We start from the raw sequence: 19540 nt of genomic DNA, 5'->3' as shown, positions 1-19540 counted from the left end.
CTTCTCTCCATAGCCAAACATGGCAGAAGTGGCATAAAGGAGCAGAGGGTTATTTGGGCTTACAGTTTCTGATGTGCGGACCATCCTGACAGGGAAGGCATGGCAGCTGAAGCGACTCCGTCCTTAGCAGTGGGAGCTTGAGCCACGGCTGGTTCACATCTCAGCAAAGCAAGTAGTAGGGAGCTCTGATCAAGTTGTCTTCAAGGTCTGTCCCCCAGGAAGACACTTCTGCAAGCTAGAAACAGTCTCGATGACTTCATAGCCTCCCCAGACAGTACTAGCAGATGGGGTGCAAGTGCTCAAACACTTGAGTCTACGGAGTACATTTCCAGTTCAAGCCTTAACAGCCTAGAAGCAAGACATTGTTCCTCATTATTTAAAATTGAGGAAGGTCAGCTGGACAACTGCAAAAGCCTGTGATTCACCATAGTAACCAGACATGTACTACAACACAACCTGTCCTTTACCGTAGAAACAAGACTTTCTAGAACATTATAAAAATGCTTGTGTGGTGAACCATATTTTTCTAGTGAGTAAGAATTAGCAGGAAGAGATCCCACCCCTTAGGTATACAATGCAGACTGCCTCTCTCTGTCTCTTTCTCTCTTACACACACACATGCACACACGCACACAGGAGCATGATAGCATTCTGTGGTTGCGATTAATTAGTCATGAGAGCCTGGTGCAATCAGCTGAGCATTCAGGTAGGAAGGCTCAGGAAGACGGAACGGCTCTGCCCAGTCTCTGATTCTGATGATCCACAGACACCCTCGGAGTATCTTCCCATGGTCACCTCCTTTCAGGTGACTCCTTTAAATTATGTGCCTCAATTAAATTGTGTAAAGAATTTGACCGTTCCCTCCTTCCAAACCTTCTCTCGTTTTCCTTTTCCCCTACTGTTGTGTCTATGGACAGAACTTAACCCCACTGCTCAGATTTGCTGTCCCCCCTGGGTTAGTGGACAGTGAAGGACATGGACAGTGTGGGCTCAGCTGTAAGAACTCCAATTGGGTATCTGTCCATTCATCCTTTGAGAAAAATAACCACTTGTGCCATGTTGGCTCGCTTTAATCCTACCAGAAATGAGTCACACTGAGAAAGTACTAGCCAAATGGGAATAGTGGAGGCTTAAAAATAAATTGGTTTGTTTGAGCTCTGTGTGTATGGAAATGACTTTAAAGGAAGACTTTGATCTCTCATATCTCGGCCAAATGTTTCCTTGCAGAAAGAAACTGTGTGTTTAAAATGAAACAGAGAAGAGGTGACTCATTGGGGTTACTTTTGCTTTTGCTGGTTTTCATTTCTATTTTAATTCTTTCTAAAGTCAGTATTGGCATAATTTAGACAAGTCATGGCAGAAGGAAATAAAGAGCAAGTTGTGAACAGGTGCATATTTGATTTGCATCAATAATGTTTTTTTTTTCTTGTGCTATAGACGGAGAAGTGGCTACATTATATTTGCATATCAAATTTCTACCTCCATTTTATTTTGCAAAAGATTACAGCCCCTTTCCAGTGTTTAGATTTGCCCCTGGTACACTTCCTGGTGTTTGGTCAGAGCAACACAAACTGTTCCATGTTTGGACATGCTCAACTGCTTGATGCTAAAGTTCTAGCTGCTTCCTGCTTGAAAGGTGTGGCCGACTGCCCATACATTTGGTCATATGCACTGCATATGGAATGGTTCTTGAATTACACAGCCCCAAACTGTGAGGTTGTAGCTTTTGACTTTGGCAAGGAGTGCCATGAAGAAAAGAGGCAAAATGAATATATTGAGCTGTTTTTCAGCCCCTGTATTGACGTGGCACCACCATACTGCAAAAATTTAAGGACTGACTCCCCATGGGAGGTCCCACTCCTCTGAGGAGTGTTTGGGAGGTGGGGTGAGAGGAAGGTGGGGGAGCAGGTGGAGGGAAGGGAAAGGGACCCGGATTGGTATGTAAAATAAAAAAAAAGATTGTTTCAAAAAATAAAATTAAAAAAAAAAAACTGAAAAAAGTAAGGGGGTGGCTGTCACACTGGCCAGAGTCACTGACCAGCTATGGGAATCATAAGTGGTCATTATTTGTAGAACTTCGGGTCTCCCCATTGGAAACAGCACCTGGTCGCTTTGCCTTTTAGTTTTAACTTCTCATTGGTATCCAGTTCCCATTGCCAACCCTCTTCAACAGTGATCAAGCACAACTACTTTAGATTGCTAATAAGCTGTACGTTGGAGATGTTTAATTTTATGTGCCATACGAATAGAGTGTGGTGGACACCCGGACTGCTAATTTATATAGTTCCTCCTCTTTGTGACATATATTTTAACTGAAAACATTTCCACATAGTAGAGTTTGCTCTAAATTGTATTAACAAATACATTATGATCACATTATGTCCTTCTCATGGGCGCTGTAAATCAAATAAAAGTTTAAAGACTTCAAGAGAATTCCAAGGTCCAGAGGAGAGTGAAAGCTTTGCTTTGCCAGTGCCGGCTACGTTTATAAGAGCTTTTCCGCCTGTGTGTTGATTATTTGCCCATTGCTGTGATAACGAGTCATGACCTAAAGCAACTTAAGGAAGGAAAAGTTCCTTTGGGCTTTTGTTTCCTGAGGGATAGAGTCCATCATGGCGAGGAAGGTAGAACATGGCTACAGGAACAGAAAGCTGGCTGATCACATTGTCATGTACATACAGGTAGCAGAGAGAGAGAGAAAGGGAGGGAAAGAGGGAGGGAGGGAGGGAGGGAGAGCACACAAAGCAGCATAAGGCTACAAATCCTCAAATCTCACTCAGTGATCTTCTCCCTCCAACAAGACTCAACTTCCTACACTTGCCCAAACTTTCCCAAACCAATAGAGGACCAGGTCTTCAAATATGTGAGCCTTTGGGGACATGATCATTCAAACCACCAGTCAGGGACATTTGGGTAGAGTCACAGACACCCCAAGTGGAAATATTCAGGGTTTATACTATAAAAAATTTTATGGACAACAACACAGGAGAAAAAAATATCCTGCAAATACTAGTGTCCATTTGCCTCGAGAGGTCCAGAAATGCGCTGGACCCCAAATTGTGCCTGATCCATCATGAAATGAATCCAGACGGTGGTGACTGCAGTGAAGATGGTGATGATGGTGGTGGTGGTGGTGGTGATGAAGATAATGATAGTGATGAAGATGATGATGGTGGTGGTGGTGGTGATGATGGTGGTGGTGATGGCAGTGATGGTGGTGATGGTGCCACTGAGGATGAGATTATTCTGATAATATTTTTGATAGCTAGCGAGTACTTAACTATAAGTAGGGATTGTTTCAAGGATATTACATAAATTAAATCCTACCAACAATTCTATCCTACCTCATACTGTTATTATCCCAATTTTATAAGTGAGGACACTGAGGCCAAAAATGGATTCATAACTAACTTGTTTAAGACCAGATAAATAAAATAAAAAAGAATGTTAGTCTGATGTAAGATAAACAGTTGTTACATTTCATATATTCTGGACACAAGAATGTTTTGAAGTTTGCTAATATCCTACATGAGATAATAATTTTTTTTTTAATTTTTTGAGACATGGTTTCTCCGTAGCTTTTTGGTTCCTGTCCTGGAACTAGCTCTTGTAGACCAGGCTGGCCTCGAACTCACAGAGATCCACCTGCCTCTGCCTCTTGAGTGCTGGGATTAAAGGCGTGCGCCACCACCGCCCGGCAATAATTTTCTAATAGAGAATTTTTTCATACATTTCTATTTTGTAAATTATATTTTCAAAGCAGTTTAGGCCCAAATATAAGTACCATATCTTATCATGTTAGAACCATTTTATATAAATATTTTAATGCTGTGGGTACTTGATTCATGAGTATAAATGACATTTTTGTATCTAAATTCCTCTAAAACCTTATGAGATATCTGTGTATCAGTGGCTCGTGTTGGTTTCTACCAAGCCTATCTGAGCATCCCTTTTACAGAATCTACATAATTTTGCATTTCAGTATATTAGTGAATTATTTCTCTCCAAAAATATACAGAGTGTGTTTAAAACATGCTTATTAGTATGGTATGACTGTAATCTTTGTACCATGATAAAGTTGTTTTAGATTTGGATCACACATCTACCTACCAAGGCCCACAACTATAGTACCAACATTGTAAACCTGAGACTATCACGTGGAATTAGTCTCAATGACAGAACTTGTTACTTTTCAGGAGGATGACTCGCTGGGGAGAGTTTGATGACCTTTATCGTATCAGTGAGCTGGACGGGAGCCAAGTCTTGCTGTCTGAAGGAAGGCATTCCCCAGAAGGTCAGTACCAAAGTGTTAGCAATATGGTTTATATTTTAACAACATAAAACATGATTCCCCAATGTTTACCTCATACACAGTACTACCTGAAGAACTCATATATATATGCTTCTTAAACATTCCCAAGGGCCTTGCAACTTATGTCACTGCATTGCACATGTGGTGGTAACTTACGTCACTGAGTTGCTCAGGTGGTAACTTACAACACCACGCTGCTCATTTGGTGGTAACTTACATCACCGCATTGCTCACGTGATGGTAACTTACATCACTGAGTTGCTCAGGTGGTAACTTATGTCACCGCGCCACTCCTGTGGTACATCAGCAGCAGCCACTAGCCCAAAGCATATTGCTGCTTTACTTTCAGGAAACTTAGGAACAAATTCTCTTAAGCCTCAGTATTCCATGAGAATGGCTTCTCAAGAATACTTCCATGGCATTAAAGGGTCACTAAGGTTCCAAGATCTGTCTTCTTGGGAAAGGTCTAATAATCTTGATGTCGGGACAAAACAGGGATGCAGGCCTGGTCCATCACTTGGAAGTATTCTATTCCTATAAATACTCCTCAACTCACCATGCATTTATCTTACCTGTCTTAGTCCAGACTGTCAGCAAAACGGGGTTTTCCAGGTCTTCCATGCTAAAATTGTATATAATTTACACCCCCAATAAAAAGAGATTAGAGTGGAAACACCAATCATGTGACCGCGTGAACCCTATGAGACATAACTCACCAGCAGCATTTGCTGCTTGACCAATCTCACGCAGCACCTGATACGTCAGTACAAGCCAGGCAGCGAGTACAGCGCTCTCAATAGCCAGGAAATCTCATTCCTCCTTGTTAGTAAAGGCAAAGCGGGGTCCCCACGGTGGAAGGCGACAGGCGGCTGAATGATACGGGCTTGTGATCTTTATCCTTCCCAGAATATTTATCTTACCACAGCACTCTGAAGCCATATGAAGAGGAAGAGCCGGAATCCCCGCTGCTCTATAGGACCATGAGTGAAGCGGCTTTGGTGAGAAGGAGGACGAAGGCTCCAGCGGCGTACAGAAAAGACAGGCAGAGCCATAGAGCCTCTATCAACGGACACTTCTATAACCACGAGGTAAGTTCCGGTTCCATTCATGCGGAATAATGCTGTCCACTGCACTAACAATACTACTTATTTCAACTTAGAATTTAAACCAATAATAAGAGCACTGTTAGCCTAGTGCTCATCAGTCTTTCCCTGTAGGAACTGTAAACTAAGTTTAAACATGACCTTCTTCTCTTCTTCATATGATGCTTTGAAGCACAGATTTAAGTTAGGTAGCATGCATAGTACCTACACAGGTTCAAGGCCGCTGGGGTCCGGTACTGAACATGGGAGAAGTACATAGTGTCCCATGCCTAACCAAGAAGCTGTTTGCAACTGATACCAGCTGGCCAATGGGAAATCCATTTTCTCCGATGGAGTGTCACTGTGTCGACACGCTCCAGGGCAGGCCCCATGCCCAGGAGTAGTCGGCCAACACAAAATGAACTCCATTTTTAAAAATATGCATTAGTGTTTTGCCTACATGTCTGTCTATCTATCTGTCTGATGTATGAGGATGCCAGATCCCCTGGAACTGGAGTTACAGACAGTTGTGAGCTGCTCTGTGGGTGCTGGGAATTGAACCCGAGTCCTCTGGAAGAGCAGCCAATGTTCTTAACTGTGGAGCCATCTCTCCAGCCCCCCGTTGTTTTGAGGGGTGGGCTTTTTGCTTCCTTTTGTTTTGTTTGGCATTTTTTTGTCTTATTGGGTTTTTTGTTGTTGTTCTTTTGACTTTGGGTTTTCAGGGGTTTTTCCCCCCTGTTATTAGAATGAGAAAGGGCTTGTGCATGAAGTTGAGTAGCTAGGGAGGTGAGGCGATCTGGGAGAAACTGGGAGAGGAGAAAACATGATCAAACTATATTGTATGAAAAACATTTAAATAAAAATAAATAAATGGATTAAGTAGTCCCTGCTCGCCAGGTACTTGCTATAGAACCCAGGATGGCCTCAAACTTAACCCCCGCCCCCACTCCTGCCTTCCAAGGCTAAGATTATAGAACTATACACCTAACTTTGAACATATTTTAAACAAATCATCTCGTTAATCGTAAAAGCTCTCCTATGAGGGCCAATATCGTTATGTCTTTCTTCTTTACATATCTTTACATATAACCAAAGTTTGCAGTCATTGAGCAATTTCTCTTGAGTCACATGCTTTTAACAATAACTCTGAACTGGAACCCATACTTGCCTCCCTCCACACCCCACACTGTTAAACAGTGTGATGGGTGAGCCCCGCTGTCGGTGCTGAACTGCCCTTTGAAACACAAAGATGAGCTTCTTGAGGTGCGGGTACAAAGCTTAACCAGAAAAACCAACAAACATCCAAGTCATATAAAGGCCCCCGCAGAGATTGGTTTAAAGACATCCAAACTGATTATTTCACCCAATCAAGCATCACGTTTTTCGTCCTGCCCTTTAGATCTTGCACTTATATGCAAAGTATTTGTACAGGTGTAGCTATAGTTTAGATAAAATTTCTGTTCTGATTTTTTTTTGCTAAGATGTGTAAAATTCATACATGCTTTTCTATAATGTTTCTAAGACATTTCACCTATAACATTAGTATCCCAGAATTCAAAGATTTTTTTTTATGCCATGGATTTTAACTGTCACTTGTGTCTTCATTCATTTGACAAATACTTAAAAGTTCACTGCAAGAGCAGCAAGTACTCTCACCACTGACCCGTCATCTCTCAGCCCTGAAACATGGGACATTTATATCAATAGCTTAAAATTAATTTTTATTACTTTTATAGGAATTAAGTCAATTAATAATACTTATGAAGGGCTTAGAATAGTTTTATACAATTTTTAGTACTATCATTCATGCAATAATTATTATTAAATCTGTGTTTATTTGAGAACTCTGTGACATCATTAGGAGTGATAGCATGACTTCTCAGGATTCCACAATCTGTTTCAGGCTCAGGATACTGACCGTTGTTGTTTGATACAGTGATGAGGACTCCTATGGTTTTGTTGTTATTCCTTTAGACATCCATTTTCACCCCAACCTTCGGATCAGAAACCAAGGTCAGAACAAACAGCACCATGAGAACTGAAGAAGTAATAAAGCAACTTCTCCAAAAGTTCAAGGTAATCCTTGTCACTGACCTGAGCTGTCCCTTGCATGTGTGTAAGCCAATGGAGTCACATAAATGCCCTTGGCTATGAACCAGCATCATCTGTTCAACTCTGGTGGCTATTTTCCTCCGAGCAGCACAGCCTGGGAATGTGCATGATCCCTGCAGGAGCCTAAGAGGAGATCTCTGACAGGGAAGGGGGAGGAGGGACACTGCTGGCTCTAACATCTTCTAAAATAGTTAATTTATTCACTTTTTTCCATTGACAGATTGAGAATAGCCCTCGGGATTTTGCTCTTTACATTATTTTTGGAACAGGAGGTAAGAAAATTTAGTCCCTCTTTGTACCTGACCCCAGCTCATTCGTTTTCAGTTCATAAAAGAAGACAAACAGAAGAGTGCTTGATTCTGTCAAAGAAAGAAAGAAAGAAAGAAAGAAAGAAAGAAAGAAAGAAAGAAAGAAAGGAAGGAAGGAAGGAAGGAAGGAAGGAAGGAAGGAAGGACACGGAATACAGAATACAGAAGAGAGGCAGGAAAGGGTTCAAGGGTTCATTATAATTGTTGTTAATTCCAGAGTTTTGGTGCAAGCTAAGCACACACTGAATCATTGAGCCCCATGCCCTTCCTGAGAAATGGTACTAGAATACCATGTATCTGCTCTGTTCCCAAAGATAATCCAAGCAGAAATACATCCAAAGAGTTTAGAATACAAAGGAATCTGCTTGTTTGCCAGATGTTGTCAGAGTAAAGATCAGAACTTCAGGAATCCATCCCTGGAGGGCTGGCTCTCCAGGAGGTGCTGGGCTTTCTCCCTTCCCCTCCTTGCCCCAGCTTTGGTCCTCACTGCCTGCCACTTCTCTCTGACCTTGTTCGTTTACCCTTCCCTATTTGACACCGAGTCTGACACATGGTAAGAGAATGAGCTCTCTTGGTCAGAAGAGACCGCGTGCAGAGCTCGGTGGGGGATTATGTTTCCAGTAATGGCTCCAGATGATCATGAAGCAAGAACTTGGGGGTAAACTCTGAAAGGCACCGAGAGTGGGAAATGAAGTTGGCATTCGATGGAAAGGTCAGGAGAGGATCCTGCTGTGCTGAGGAGAGCCAGCAGGATGGCGAGGACTTCCTGTTGCCTCAGAAGTGTCAGAGGGGTGACATCAGCACGCCCTGGATTGGAATGGAGATGAGAAAAAATCGAATCCAGAGATGGGAACCAGATTTGATTATTCCGAAGAAGGAAGTGAAGAACAGGGAGATGGGAAGGAAAGATGAACCGGAGGGCACTGGGGCTTTCTCTGTGCCTCCTTCTGTTAAAATGAAATCCCAGATGAGGCACCACGCTGACAAAACGCCAGTACTTTTGTGGGGAGGCATTTATGGTAATGCTTGAAACTTGAAATTCTGAGAATATACCAGATTTGTTTTGTCTCATTTTCATGGCTGAATGGATGAAACCCTCAAATAATGAAAAAAAAAAAAAAGCTAATCTTACTAATTCTGCATTTGTAGTTTAGTTCTTGGAATACCCAAGAATTGAATGTGAGGTAGAAAAAAAGAGAGGAATTAAGAACAACTGTAAAATGGCTTTCTACTAAGTGAGCTCAGAGGATGAACGAAGGAAAGAAGGAAAACTGTAATGAACTGAACCATCTTGCTCCCTCAGTAGGACTAGAGCTTTGCCTAAGTGACCTAACTAAAAGGTAGAATTATTTGAGTTAGGCAGTATATTGAATGGAAGAGGCTCAATTGTAGTTCTTGGAAAGGTTTTCATATTTAATTTTAATCAATAGTCTATCCCTATCTACAATTTCGCTTTGTGTGGTTGAAGTTAGCCATGGTCAATTATCGTCCAAGGATATTGAATGGATTTCTCCAGAAATAACAATCCAACAAGCTTGAAGCCGTGTGCCTTCAGAGTATAGCGATAGACTCTTATGCCGCCCTTCCCTCCCCTTCCTGGGATGAAGCCTCCATGTGTCCATGGTACCCACTCTGTAGACACAGCCTCCCGACTTATCACTTAGTGTCGCCTTAGTTATCAGATCAGCTATCAAGGCACTGTACTCTTCGTCTTCAAATGCCTTTTCCTTTCCTGTGGTAACGGCCTCACACCGACAGTTTCATTAGAATATATATGGTTTCTGTAATTGTTCCTAGGGATGTTACCCTCTTGTTATAACTAATTTATAAGTTAACTTTATCATGGATATGTATATGTATAGAACAAACAGATGTACAGTACTATATAGCAGCTACAGCCTCACGTGTATTCACTGAGGTCTGAGAACATATCTATCATGGATAGTGGGGCATGACTCTCCTGCTTTTTATTTATTTATTTTTGAGTGAGTTCTCAATTCCTGTTGCTTCCAAAACAAACCAAAGGAAGACCAAGAGACAGAATTACCCTCCTTTCTTTTTCTAGGATTTTAACTCTTGCTGCGGTTTGTCCCTTTTCCTTTGCAGAGCAGAGAAAACTAAAGAAGAGTGATGTCCCACTGCTTCAGAGGCTTCTGCAAGGCCCATCCAAAAGCAACGCGCGGATCTTCCTCATGGATAAAGACACAGAAGAAATTAGCAGTGATGTATGGACGCCGATAGCCTGGGGGGGGGGGCTCGCGCGCATGCGCGTCTTTCTCTGGCTGAGCTCTTCTCTCATCCAGCCTTCTCTTTCCCTTTCAGGTGGCGCAGTACATTAATTTCCACTTTTCGTTCTTGGAATCCATTCTCCAGAGATTAGATGAAGAAGAGAAAAAGGAGACTGAGAGAATAATGGCGAAGTAAGTCAAGAGCGCGCACGGGGCATTTTATCCTCCCGTAGGTTCGGTGAGCTCCAGGTACCCAGTTTGTCCTGCTCTCCCCTCTCTGTTTCAGATTCAGTACCGAAAGGGCCTTTATCCTGAAGTGTCTTCAGAGTAAACAGGCAGCAAAAACAGAGACCACAGTCTAGAAGCACAGCACCTGCGCTAACTAGCACACCTTAGCAGAGCTGGAGAGGGCACCGTAGTATGAGCGACCGACCCGTCTGCTTCTGGTATGCAGGACCTGGAAACTGCGGGAAGACTGAATGCCGAACAGCCTGCTTCCTCTTTGAAAGGGTGAGGTTGGCTGGGGTTCAGAGTTGAACTAAGGCAAGATTGGACTTCATTTCAGTAACTGAAGGAAGCTTGGATACTGTGTATTCCAAATAGCACTTATAGCAAATTCTTTAGTGAGCTCAGGTTTAAGCGGCCTCTGCTGATATCATGCAATTTAAACTTTCTTATCTGAAAAGAACGGAGACATTTGCGGACTCGTCAGAGGTTGGAAATAAACACTTCCAGTCCTTGCTGTCAACAAGACACACACTCTCAAGCAATCGAGGACCTGAACTGACCATGTTTCATAACTGGGTAAACACTTAAGGGCTTTCCTAAAATTCAGAGACATCGCTACCAGAATTGATCTTTTTTTTTTTTTTTTTAACTCCTAGTATCAGAGCTGTCTGTCCTTTTGGAATAAAATGATTTTGGACTCTGTCAAGAAAGCTAAACTCAGGACTGGAGAGATGGCTACGCAGGTAGGAGCACTGGCTACTCTTCCAAAAGACCAGGGTTCAGTTCCCCAGGACCCTTGTGGTTGCTTACAGCCATCCACTACTCCTCCAGTCCTAGAGGATCTGACACCCACCTCTGTGGACACTGCACACACACGGTGGACAGACATACAGGCAGGCAAAGCATCCATATACTTAAAAATAAATAAAATTAAAAATAAAACCTTAAACTCTGATTCTGTCAACTGGGGCTCTTAATTTGTGCCCCGACACACACTTCTGATCAGTTCCAAGCTAGTTTTACGTGTCTTAAAAGTTGGTAAGTAAATATATCACAGACATAGACTGTACTACATAAGGTAGAACAAGATTTGACCTCAAATACCTAGTTGTTGCTGCTGATTGCTGTGGATAAAGCCGAGCTGCTGTAGCTGAGCAGGAGGGGGCATCATAGTGTCCTTGCTGCTGCGTAAGACACACTCACCAGGTACACACAGGTCTGGTAAGCCCACTTGGAAAAAAATATTATGGGATTTATTTGTAAACTCTTCATTAATGTGGATTTTTAGTCAATATTCTTCTGTTCCCTAACTACTTCCATTTGAATTCCTTATCTTAAACTGTTCAGTTATGTCACCTGTACTAAGGTAAGGTTCTACTATCAACATCAAATTGTGAAGCAGTTATAATAGTAAGCTAGTCATTCCTTGTGTCCCCAGCTCCTGAACTGGGTGACAGTGTAGGAATTATGTGGCATTTCTGTCCCAGGAAGTCTCCCTCGTTGATTGAAACAAAGTCTATGTATTTCTAAAGCTTTGCCTGTTGATCAAGAAAGACACAGGTTCATCGCACTAAAAATGGACCAAAAGAACAAAGTATACTGAAAACCCACCAGGTACAGTGGTGTAACCTTGTGACCCTACCACTCAGAAGACAAAGCCAGAAGATTACTATGAATTCAGGCCAGCTTGGATTACATAGTGAATTCCAGGCCCCAGAGTAAGGCCTTCTCTCAAAACACACACACTCTCTCTCTGTGTGGTCTACAAAGTGCATACAAAACTCACCAAGTCTGGCATAGAAAAAGAAAGTGGGAAAACTCACAGAAGAGAAATCACAAGTAGCTACTAAGTGTATGCAAAGTATTGTATCTAACTGTATTCCTCAATTCAGGTCAGGAGAAAGAAACTGTGCAGTAACCTAGGCAGAGTTTAGCATGAAGATTTATTAAGCTACGATAGGGCAGCAACAATAAGGATGGGAAGAGAACTCACCTGGCAAATGAGCCCCACACAGCCTGTCTTGAGTATTTGTGCAGGTGACAGAAAATGTCAACACGATGATTTTGACTAAGGATCCAGCCTGCACTTGTTTCCAGGTTATACCACCACTGATGGAAACAAACGCTGGAGAAGCAGCCCAGGTAGAGAGAGACAGAGAAAGCTGCAGCTCGTTGGCTGCCAGCATTGAAGGAGAAACACCTGGATGCAGACAGGGTGTTCCAGGGTCTGGGACTGCATCAAAGTCTGAAATGGTTTTCTAGCGCCCTCTGCTGACGTTATATAATACTGTCCACAACAGAAAGAAAAATTTAAAGCGCCCTACCCTAAACACACACACACACACACACACACACACACACACACACACACACACACACACACACACACGGTTTCCACAGGCTTTTCTGTGACAATTAAAACTGGCCTATCAGCGCAACAAAGTCCTTGATAGCAAACATTAAACTTCTCGACAAATAGTGATGATGTGTACTGCTGCAAATGGATTTTGTTTTACCTTGAACACAAGTTATATGTAAAGTTTACCCTATAATTCTACTTGTAAGATATTATGTGAACATCAGAGATACAAAGGCATTTTTCAAAACTGTTTATTACACTGTTTATGCTTAAAAAGGAAAGTAAAAAAACTAAATGTTCAAAAACAGGAAAAATGATTTAAAAGGCAAGAAATATTTGCTCAGAATGTTACAGCCATTAAAATTATATTTTAATAATAGAGTTAAAGTCTCCTTATGAATATAATATATTGTAAAATACTCATCCATTAGGTTCATGGATGGGTATTTACTTGTATATTTGCATGCTAATATTGCACATCCACTCACAAACCAAAAACAAGTTATGTATAGATTACAGAATTATCTCTGATTCTGTTTCTCTAATTTTTATACTTATTAAGTATTACACAATGAGGTATTAATTTTTCCATCAGGAAAGAGAAAATACATTACATGAAAGTTACCCACAAAGAGCAGGAAATACATGCAAGAATAGATTCCTACTAGATGCAAAATATTTTTAATTAATTACTAAAATAAGACATTGGCCTTACCTTTTGTGATTTAAAACATCTTTCCTATCTGTCCTCCTTAATCTTCATGCAAGTCAGCCGGACAAAATGACTGCTTTTTTTATTTTTAATGGCAAAACAATTATAAACGTATGGTATTTGATGCGATGTTGTAGGCTAGGATGTGGAATCGGGCAACTAAATCACATGGCATGCTTCTCACGTCTCCAAGATGAGAACATTTAAACAGCCCCTCTTTCAGCAACTAGAAATTCCAAGGAACAGAGAAAAGCCGAAGGGAGAGTGAGTGAGTCCTGAGATTGATAACGGACTTGTTGCGGTTTCTTGAAAGCCCCCTGGGTCACCTCCTTATGTGTATGAGGTCTGAGCAGCCCATGGGGAAAGCCTTTTAGGTCCCACACTGAGCCTTTCTATCAGAAACCAGGGGACTCCCCTCCAAATGCAGCTATCTGGATGCTCCATCGATGCTGGATGCTTGTCTCAGAAGAGCATCCTAGGCCTCAGACGAGCCTTCAAAGACCAATTTTTAACAGAATAGCTTGAATGTAACTTCAAAAAGACCCTAAGCCAGAAACCCAGTTAGAACCCCTCCTGGGTTCATGATCTTCAGAAGCTTTGTGACCTGAATGTCTGCTGTGTGTCTAAACGCTGACATTGTTACATAGCCCTAGATTACTAATACAGTTTCTAAGGCCAAATCGTTTTCAGCTATTTTTGCATAGTAAAAGACCACAAACTTTGTCAAAATAGTTTTTCCTTGTTTTAGGTGATCCAAATATTTAATTGTCAGTTACATATTAATTAAAATTAAATGCTAGATATCATACTAGGGTTATTAATCATAGACTCTTTGTATTTATCATTGTACTTTTTATACTTCATATCATGTCTTGAACATAGGATGTGCTCAATAAAATGAATAAATGACTCATGAACTAGTTAATCGTCTAAAATATTCTTTTTTTTTCTTTCTGACAGGCTGACCTTGAACTCATGATCCTCCTGCCTCTGCCTCCTTCAGCAAATCCTACCAGTGTGCACCACCACAACCTGTCTAAAATAGTCTTATAAACTCTACTATGCAAGCATCTCTTTGTTCACAAGTCTGATCTGGAGCTCGAAACTTTACTATATTTTTTACTTAACATCAACACCCCCCCCCTCCAAAAATATATTTCATTATTTCAGGACTTTGAAATATCCATTGGCCAGCATTACTGTGGAATCTAGTTGCGGGCTATGCTCATCTTGAGAACGGGAGGGCATTCCATTTGAGGCAGCTGGTGAAGGAGACACAACAGGTGTAAGCACTAGGTTGAAGTATGTACATGGGAAACACATGGTAGGATGTAATCAGTAAGGCAAAACCCTTCCCTGACATCTATGTGTTCACCCAATAGCATCTAATACTAGGTAGGCTGAGCCACTGACATCAATATTTATTTGATCAACAAAACCTGAGATTTCTCAAAACTATTACCGTTTGCCTTTTTCCTTACATGGCTTTATATCTACTTACTAGTGTATTGATCATATAATCTCATGGGGAAATTATTCTTTGAATCCCATCTCACTTATGAGGAAAGTAAGCCTTGAAAAGGCTAGGAAATAGACTAAGGTCTTGCTCAGAAGAAATAGGTGGAAGCCGAACTCATGGCTAGTAGGGCGGATATTAAGAGCTGAGGTCTAGGAGACTGGTTCCTCAACCCTGCTCAGGCGTCAGAATCTAAGGATGCTAAAGTGCGTTGTATAAAATGGAAAATTAGCATGTAACTTCCAGCCTCCCCATGCTTCCTCTCTAGCTCACTTACAACTAGAGATTATTTACTGAGATAATATAGGTAATAATTAATTTACTAGGAAAATGTAAATGATAAGTAATTTACTAGGATAATGATAAGCAAATAAATGATAAATGATAAACAAATAGGTATTATACTATATTGTTTAGGGACTAATGACAAGGAAAGACACCTGCGCCTGTTTGGTATGGTAATACTGAAGTATCCTTACTCCACTTTCAGCCTAATTCACAGGAGCGGGATTTGCATAGGGACGCCTGTTAGCTACTTCATTGGACAGCTGTCTGTGAAAGCAATGTGAATAACACATGTAAAGGCTGGTGCTTTGCATAAGAAGTGTTAAATATAGTATCTACTATATTTAAATAAGCACATAACATGGGCATCCCTCCTCCAGGGCAGCCTTATCTTCCACTAAGCCCAACTGCCACACCTATTTTACCTTTGTCTTCCAGCCAGTCAGACTGGCCGAGGCGGTGGCTCAGGGGGCAAAGCGCTTGCTTTGAAAGCAGGAGGGCCTGAGTTCAGATCCCCAGCATGCCCGGAAAGCCAGATGCGATGGTGCACATCTGCAACCCCTGGGCTCCCATGGCAAGATGGGAAGTGGAGAATCCTGAGACTCTCATGGGCAAGCCAGTCTAGTATGCACTGTGGCAAACAAGCAGACCGTGACAGCCAACCCCTGAGCTTTTCCTACTGCCACACAGCTGTCATGGCAATCCATGTGCCTACACTCATGCCTACACTCAAACACACACACCCAAGGCTAAAAACCCAATACAGAAACTACAGCCCAAAGGATCGCTCACATTCTCTGAAGCCTTCACTACTTGGCCAGTGGTTGAAGCCATTCTTGTCTAGTTCTTAGCAAAGCTCTGTCCTTCAAGTGATCTTTCCTGGTTTCTGTGACAGTGGGTGGTGTCAAAACAATTCACTTATTTAATAAGCACTAAACTATTACTGTTTGTTTTATTACATAAAAGAATCATAGAAAAACATTTAAAAGCCCAATTATAAGTCCTTTGCATCACTTTCAGTAGAATTTCCACTCAATAATGCTCAAATGAATACAAATATATTAGGATCCATTTGCTGGGAACATCATCATGGCATTACATATAGACTAGGAGCCAGACCCATTCAGGAAGGTAATTTCATTAGCATCTTCCCCTCAGTTCATCAACAGTAATTCCCAGAAGTGGTACAGACAGCTCCGTGTTGACCTTTAAGTCTTCACTGTGGGGGCCCAGCAGCCAGTTCCCAGACAGATGTGACTGCACATTAAATTGGTTGAAGACTTGGAGTGCTCTTTGAGTTTCTTCTCTGCCACTGCTCTTGACAGGCAAAACTTGTGATGGTAGAGTTCTGAGGGGCCGGTCTGGGAGTCAATATGCCATTTGTTAATGGGAAAGGAAAGATGGTGTGGACTGGCCAGAGTTCTGCTCCAACACTGGGCCGACGAGAAATCCCTTGGTCGACTGTTATCTTCCATGTTGGTGATCCTACATCGTCACTCTCTGAGATGAGTCGGCCTCTAAGAGGGACTGGCACTTCCTGATCAGTTGGGGTCCCTAGGGAAAAATGAACAGGCATACCTCTGATTGGGAAAGAGAAGTCAAACTACTATGGTCCTGGTCCCTAACCAGAAAAATCTTTGCGCTCCTCTCTTTGTTGGATGCCTGAGGCAGCTCCATGACGCCCCTTCCTGCAGGTATCAGACCGACCAACAGGCCCCATATCTTAACCAAGACTCAGTTAATCATAAGTCCTTTCTCTCTTTCAGGGAATCAGATCCGAAATATTTTTGTCTCTTCTCAAGACCATCAGGCTCTTTTGCTGCAGGATAATGCACACATACATGTGCACAATACAAGCAGACAAACTCATATACACATACACCCACATACACAAATACACATAGCACACACATATCCATACCTGAGCTGTATCACATTCCTTCACCCCTGGTATTCCTTGGGAAGATGCTAAGAGTGCATTAATTCAGACCCTCCTCCTGGCCTCAAACAGCATCACATTCTATCAGCCTCTTTTCAGGCTTGCTTTGGCAAACCCCTTGGGACTTTAAGAAACTCCTCCTCCTCCTCCTCTGATAATCTGGAAGTTTTAAAACAAAGTTTTTTTTTAAGATTTATTTATTTATTATGTATGCAGTGTTCTTGCCTGCATGCGTACCTACACCCCAGAAGAGGGCACCAGATAGATGGTTGTGAGCCACTATGTGGTTGCTGGGAATTGAACTCAGGACCTCTAGAAGAAGAGTCAGTGCTCCTAACCACTGAGCCATCTCTCCAGCCCCCAATGGGAAATTACTGCATGAACTTAACCCAAGACTGTTGTGGGAACTCCTTCAGCCAATAGCCTTTTAGATACCTGCCCATTCTGGGTGTGGTTGAAGGTACTATAAGCGCAGACAAAAAGCGTGCATGTCCCCCATCCCCCGCTGCTGTATTCGGTTCCCAGCGTCCAGTGCACACAGAAGACCGCAGATCTCTCCCCTACCATGAGTTTTTTTCCCAAATAATAAACCTTTGCTATACTCCATTCCAGGCTATTGTGGAACTCTTTAATATGCCTATATTTTAGTGCCCAACGTGGGACTCGAACCTATGACCCTGAGATTAAGAGTCATCCTCTACCAACTGAGCTAACAAGACCTTATTTGATTGTCATTTCTCAGAAGCTAATAGCAACAGAAGTCTGTTCTGCACCTATCTTTTCTGACATCATTTATCCCTTTGTCCTTGGTAAAATGTAATTGTTACAACAGCCAGCAATATGCAAATAAGACTCTCGCTAAGATAAGGTTGGAGGAAGGCATTCAGGAAAACCATTTTATTTGTTAGTTTGCGGTGTCGTGGACTCAGGAAGCTATACAGCTATATATCCTGAGTCCAGAAAAGCAGTCAAAACATGAAGAAGGCCCTGAAATGGGAACCACATGGCCCGAGATGCAGTCCACACAAGGCCGAGGGAGGCGAACAGGCACAGGCTTTGTGTGCGTGCTCACCACAGAGTTGGGAAGGTTAAGAGGATCACTATGAACTCCAGGTTGGCCTTGGCTACATAGTGAGTTCCAAGCCATCCTGAGCTCTGTGATGACACTCTTTCTAAAAATAAATTTAAAAATTAAAAAAAAAATAGCTCCTATGATAGAATGGAGGGAGAGGGATCTCTTCTCACCCTGCCAGGATTTCCGGTCCTCGGCCTCTGAAGCTAGGCCTGCTGAGGACCACTAAGCACATGGACACCAGCATTTATGATGAGCACCTGTCTCCCCTCTCAGACTCCTTGTGACATGGCTATCAGTCCTTCTTCATTCTGTACATTCTTCATTCCACACAGGACAGTTTGATGATTTTTCTCCAGGCATGTTTAGAGGGCAGAGAAGATGGCTCGGTAGGAATGAGCTTTTGCATAAAGTCCTGGCTTTTGATTCCCAGCACTCACGTACAAGCAGACAGTAGCTGTACAAACCTATGACCCCAGCATGTGTGTGCAGAGACAGGTGAGCAGAAACAAGCAGCCAAAGGCAGGAGGATCCCTAGGCCTGGGTGGGCAGCTGCCCTCACCCAAACTATGAACCCCAGGTTCAGTGAGAAACACTGTCTCAAAATATAAGGCAGAGTGTACTAGAACACGATACGCAGTAATATCCTCCTTTGGCCTCTGCATGTGTGTACATAGGCTCACATCCATATGTATACACATACCACTCCAAAACAAAAATAAAATAGAAATAAACATGTTTCCCATCTGTTCTGGTATCACGGTATAATAACAGTAAAGGACTACAGAAAATAAAATCCTGTCAATGATTTAAAAAATAAAACATCACAATCAACATCAAGACTTGATCATCTATTTGAGTTTGAAATAGAGTAACTGTGAGTGACACTGGCCAGAGTGTGACGGTGGCGCTAGAACGGTGGCGCTAGAAGCTCTGAACAGCAATGGGAGAAGATGTGGCAGCAACGCAAAGCTGGAGCCACTGAGCCCAGCTGCTCTGTGCTTGTGCGGAGCTGCACCCAGTGGCTCAACCCTCACCGACCTGTCCTTCTTCACTTCCCATTTCAGAGATGGGCCAGCCCTGCCTCTGTGGCTGAGGCTGTTTGGAGTAGGATGCTCTTCACTTAGCCTCACAAGTGCTGGAGTTTATAAGCATCAACCTGACTTCCCAGAGTCCCAAACTTCCCAATGTCCTCTCGATAAGCTTGTTCTCATTTAGGTTAGCCATGGTCTAACCCTATGAGTAACAATGAAAGAATTTCTGCTGGCAGACCGGCAAAGGTATTGTGCAAATATGTGGAGGAAATAATCTTTGAAAAATGCCACGGCCAGCTGCCCCCCAGGAACCTAAGGCAGGAGGGCTACGAGTTCAAGGCCTGTCTGAGAAA

The 19540-nt window shown here is 42.4% G+C and overlaps 2 protein-coding genes across 2 annotated transcripts in view; one reads left to right on the top strand and one right to left on the bottom strand.

Annotated features, from left to right (window-relative positions):
- Rassf6 (Ras association domain family member 6) overlaps nucleotides 1-12585 on the top strand; it is a 53149-nt gene extending 40564 nt beyond the window's left edge. Inside the window, exons 9-15 of the mRNA XM_026785028.1 lie at nucleotides 4197-4294; nucleotides 5219-5400; nucleotides 7369-7470; nucleotides 7727-7778; nucleotides 9921-10039; nucleotides 10137-10234; nucleotides 10329-12585. Of these exons, the coding sequence (XP_026640829.1) occupies nucleotides 4197-4294; nucleotides 5219-5400; nucleotides 7369-7470; nucleotides 7727-7778; nucleotides 9921-10039; nucleotides 10137-10234; nucleotides 10329-10404 (727 nt within the window). The 3' untranslated portion in view covers nucleotides 10405-12585. The remainder of the gene's footprint in view (nucleotides 1-4196; nucleotides 4295-5218; nucleotides 5401-7368; nucleotides 7471-7726; nucleotides 7779-9920; nucleotides 10040-10136; nucleotides 10235-10328) is intronic.
- Nucleotides 12586-16627: 4042 nt separating this feature from the next.
- Nucleotides 16628-19540, bottom strand: part of LOC101988270 (alpha-fetoprotein-like) — a 40216-nt gene continuing 37303 nt past the window's right edge. The window contains 1 exon segment of the mRNA XM_013350854.1: nucleotides 16628-16696. Coding sequence (XP_013206308.1) covers nucleotides 16628-16696 — 69 coding nt within the window.

This window comes from Microtus ochrogaster, linkage group LG1 (assembly GCF_000317375.1).
Source record: "Microtus ochrogaster isolate Prairie Vole_2 linkage group LG1, MicOch1.0, whole genome shotgun sequence".
Lineage (NCBI taxonomy): Eukaryota > Metazoa > Chordata > Mammalia > Rodentia > Cricetidae > Microtus > Microtus ochrogaster.
This window is presented reverse-complemented; position numbering and strand designations above follow the sequence as displayed.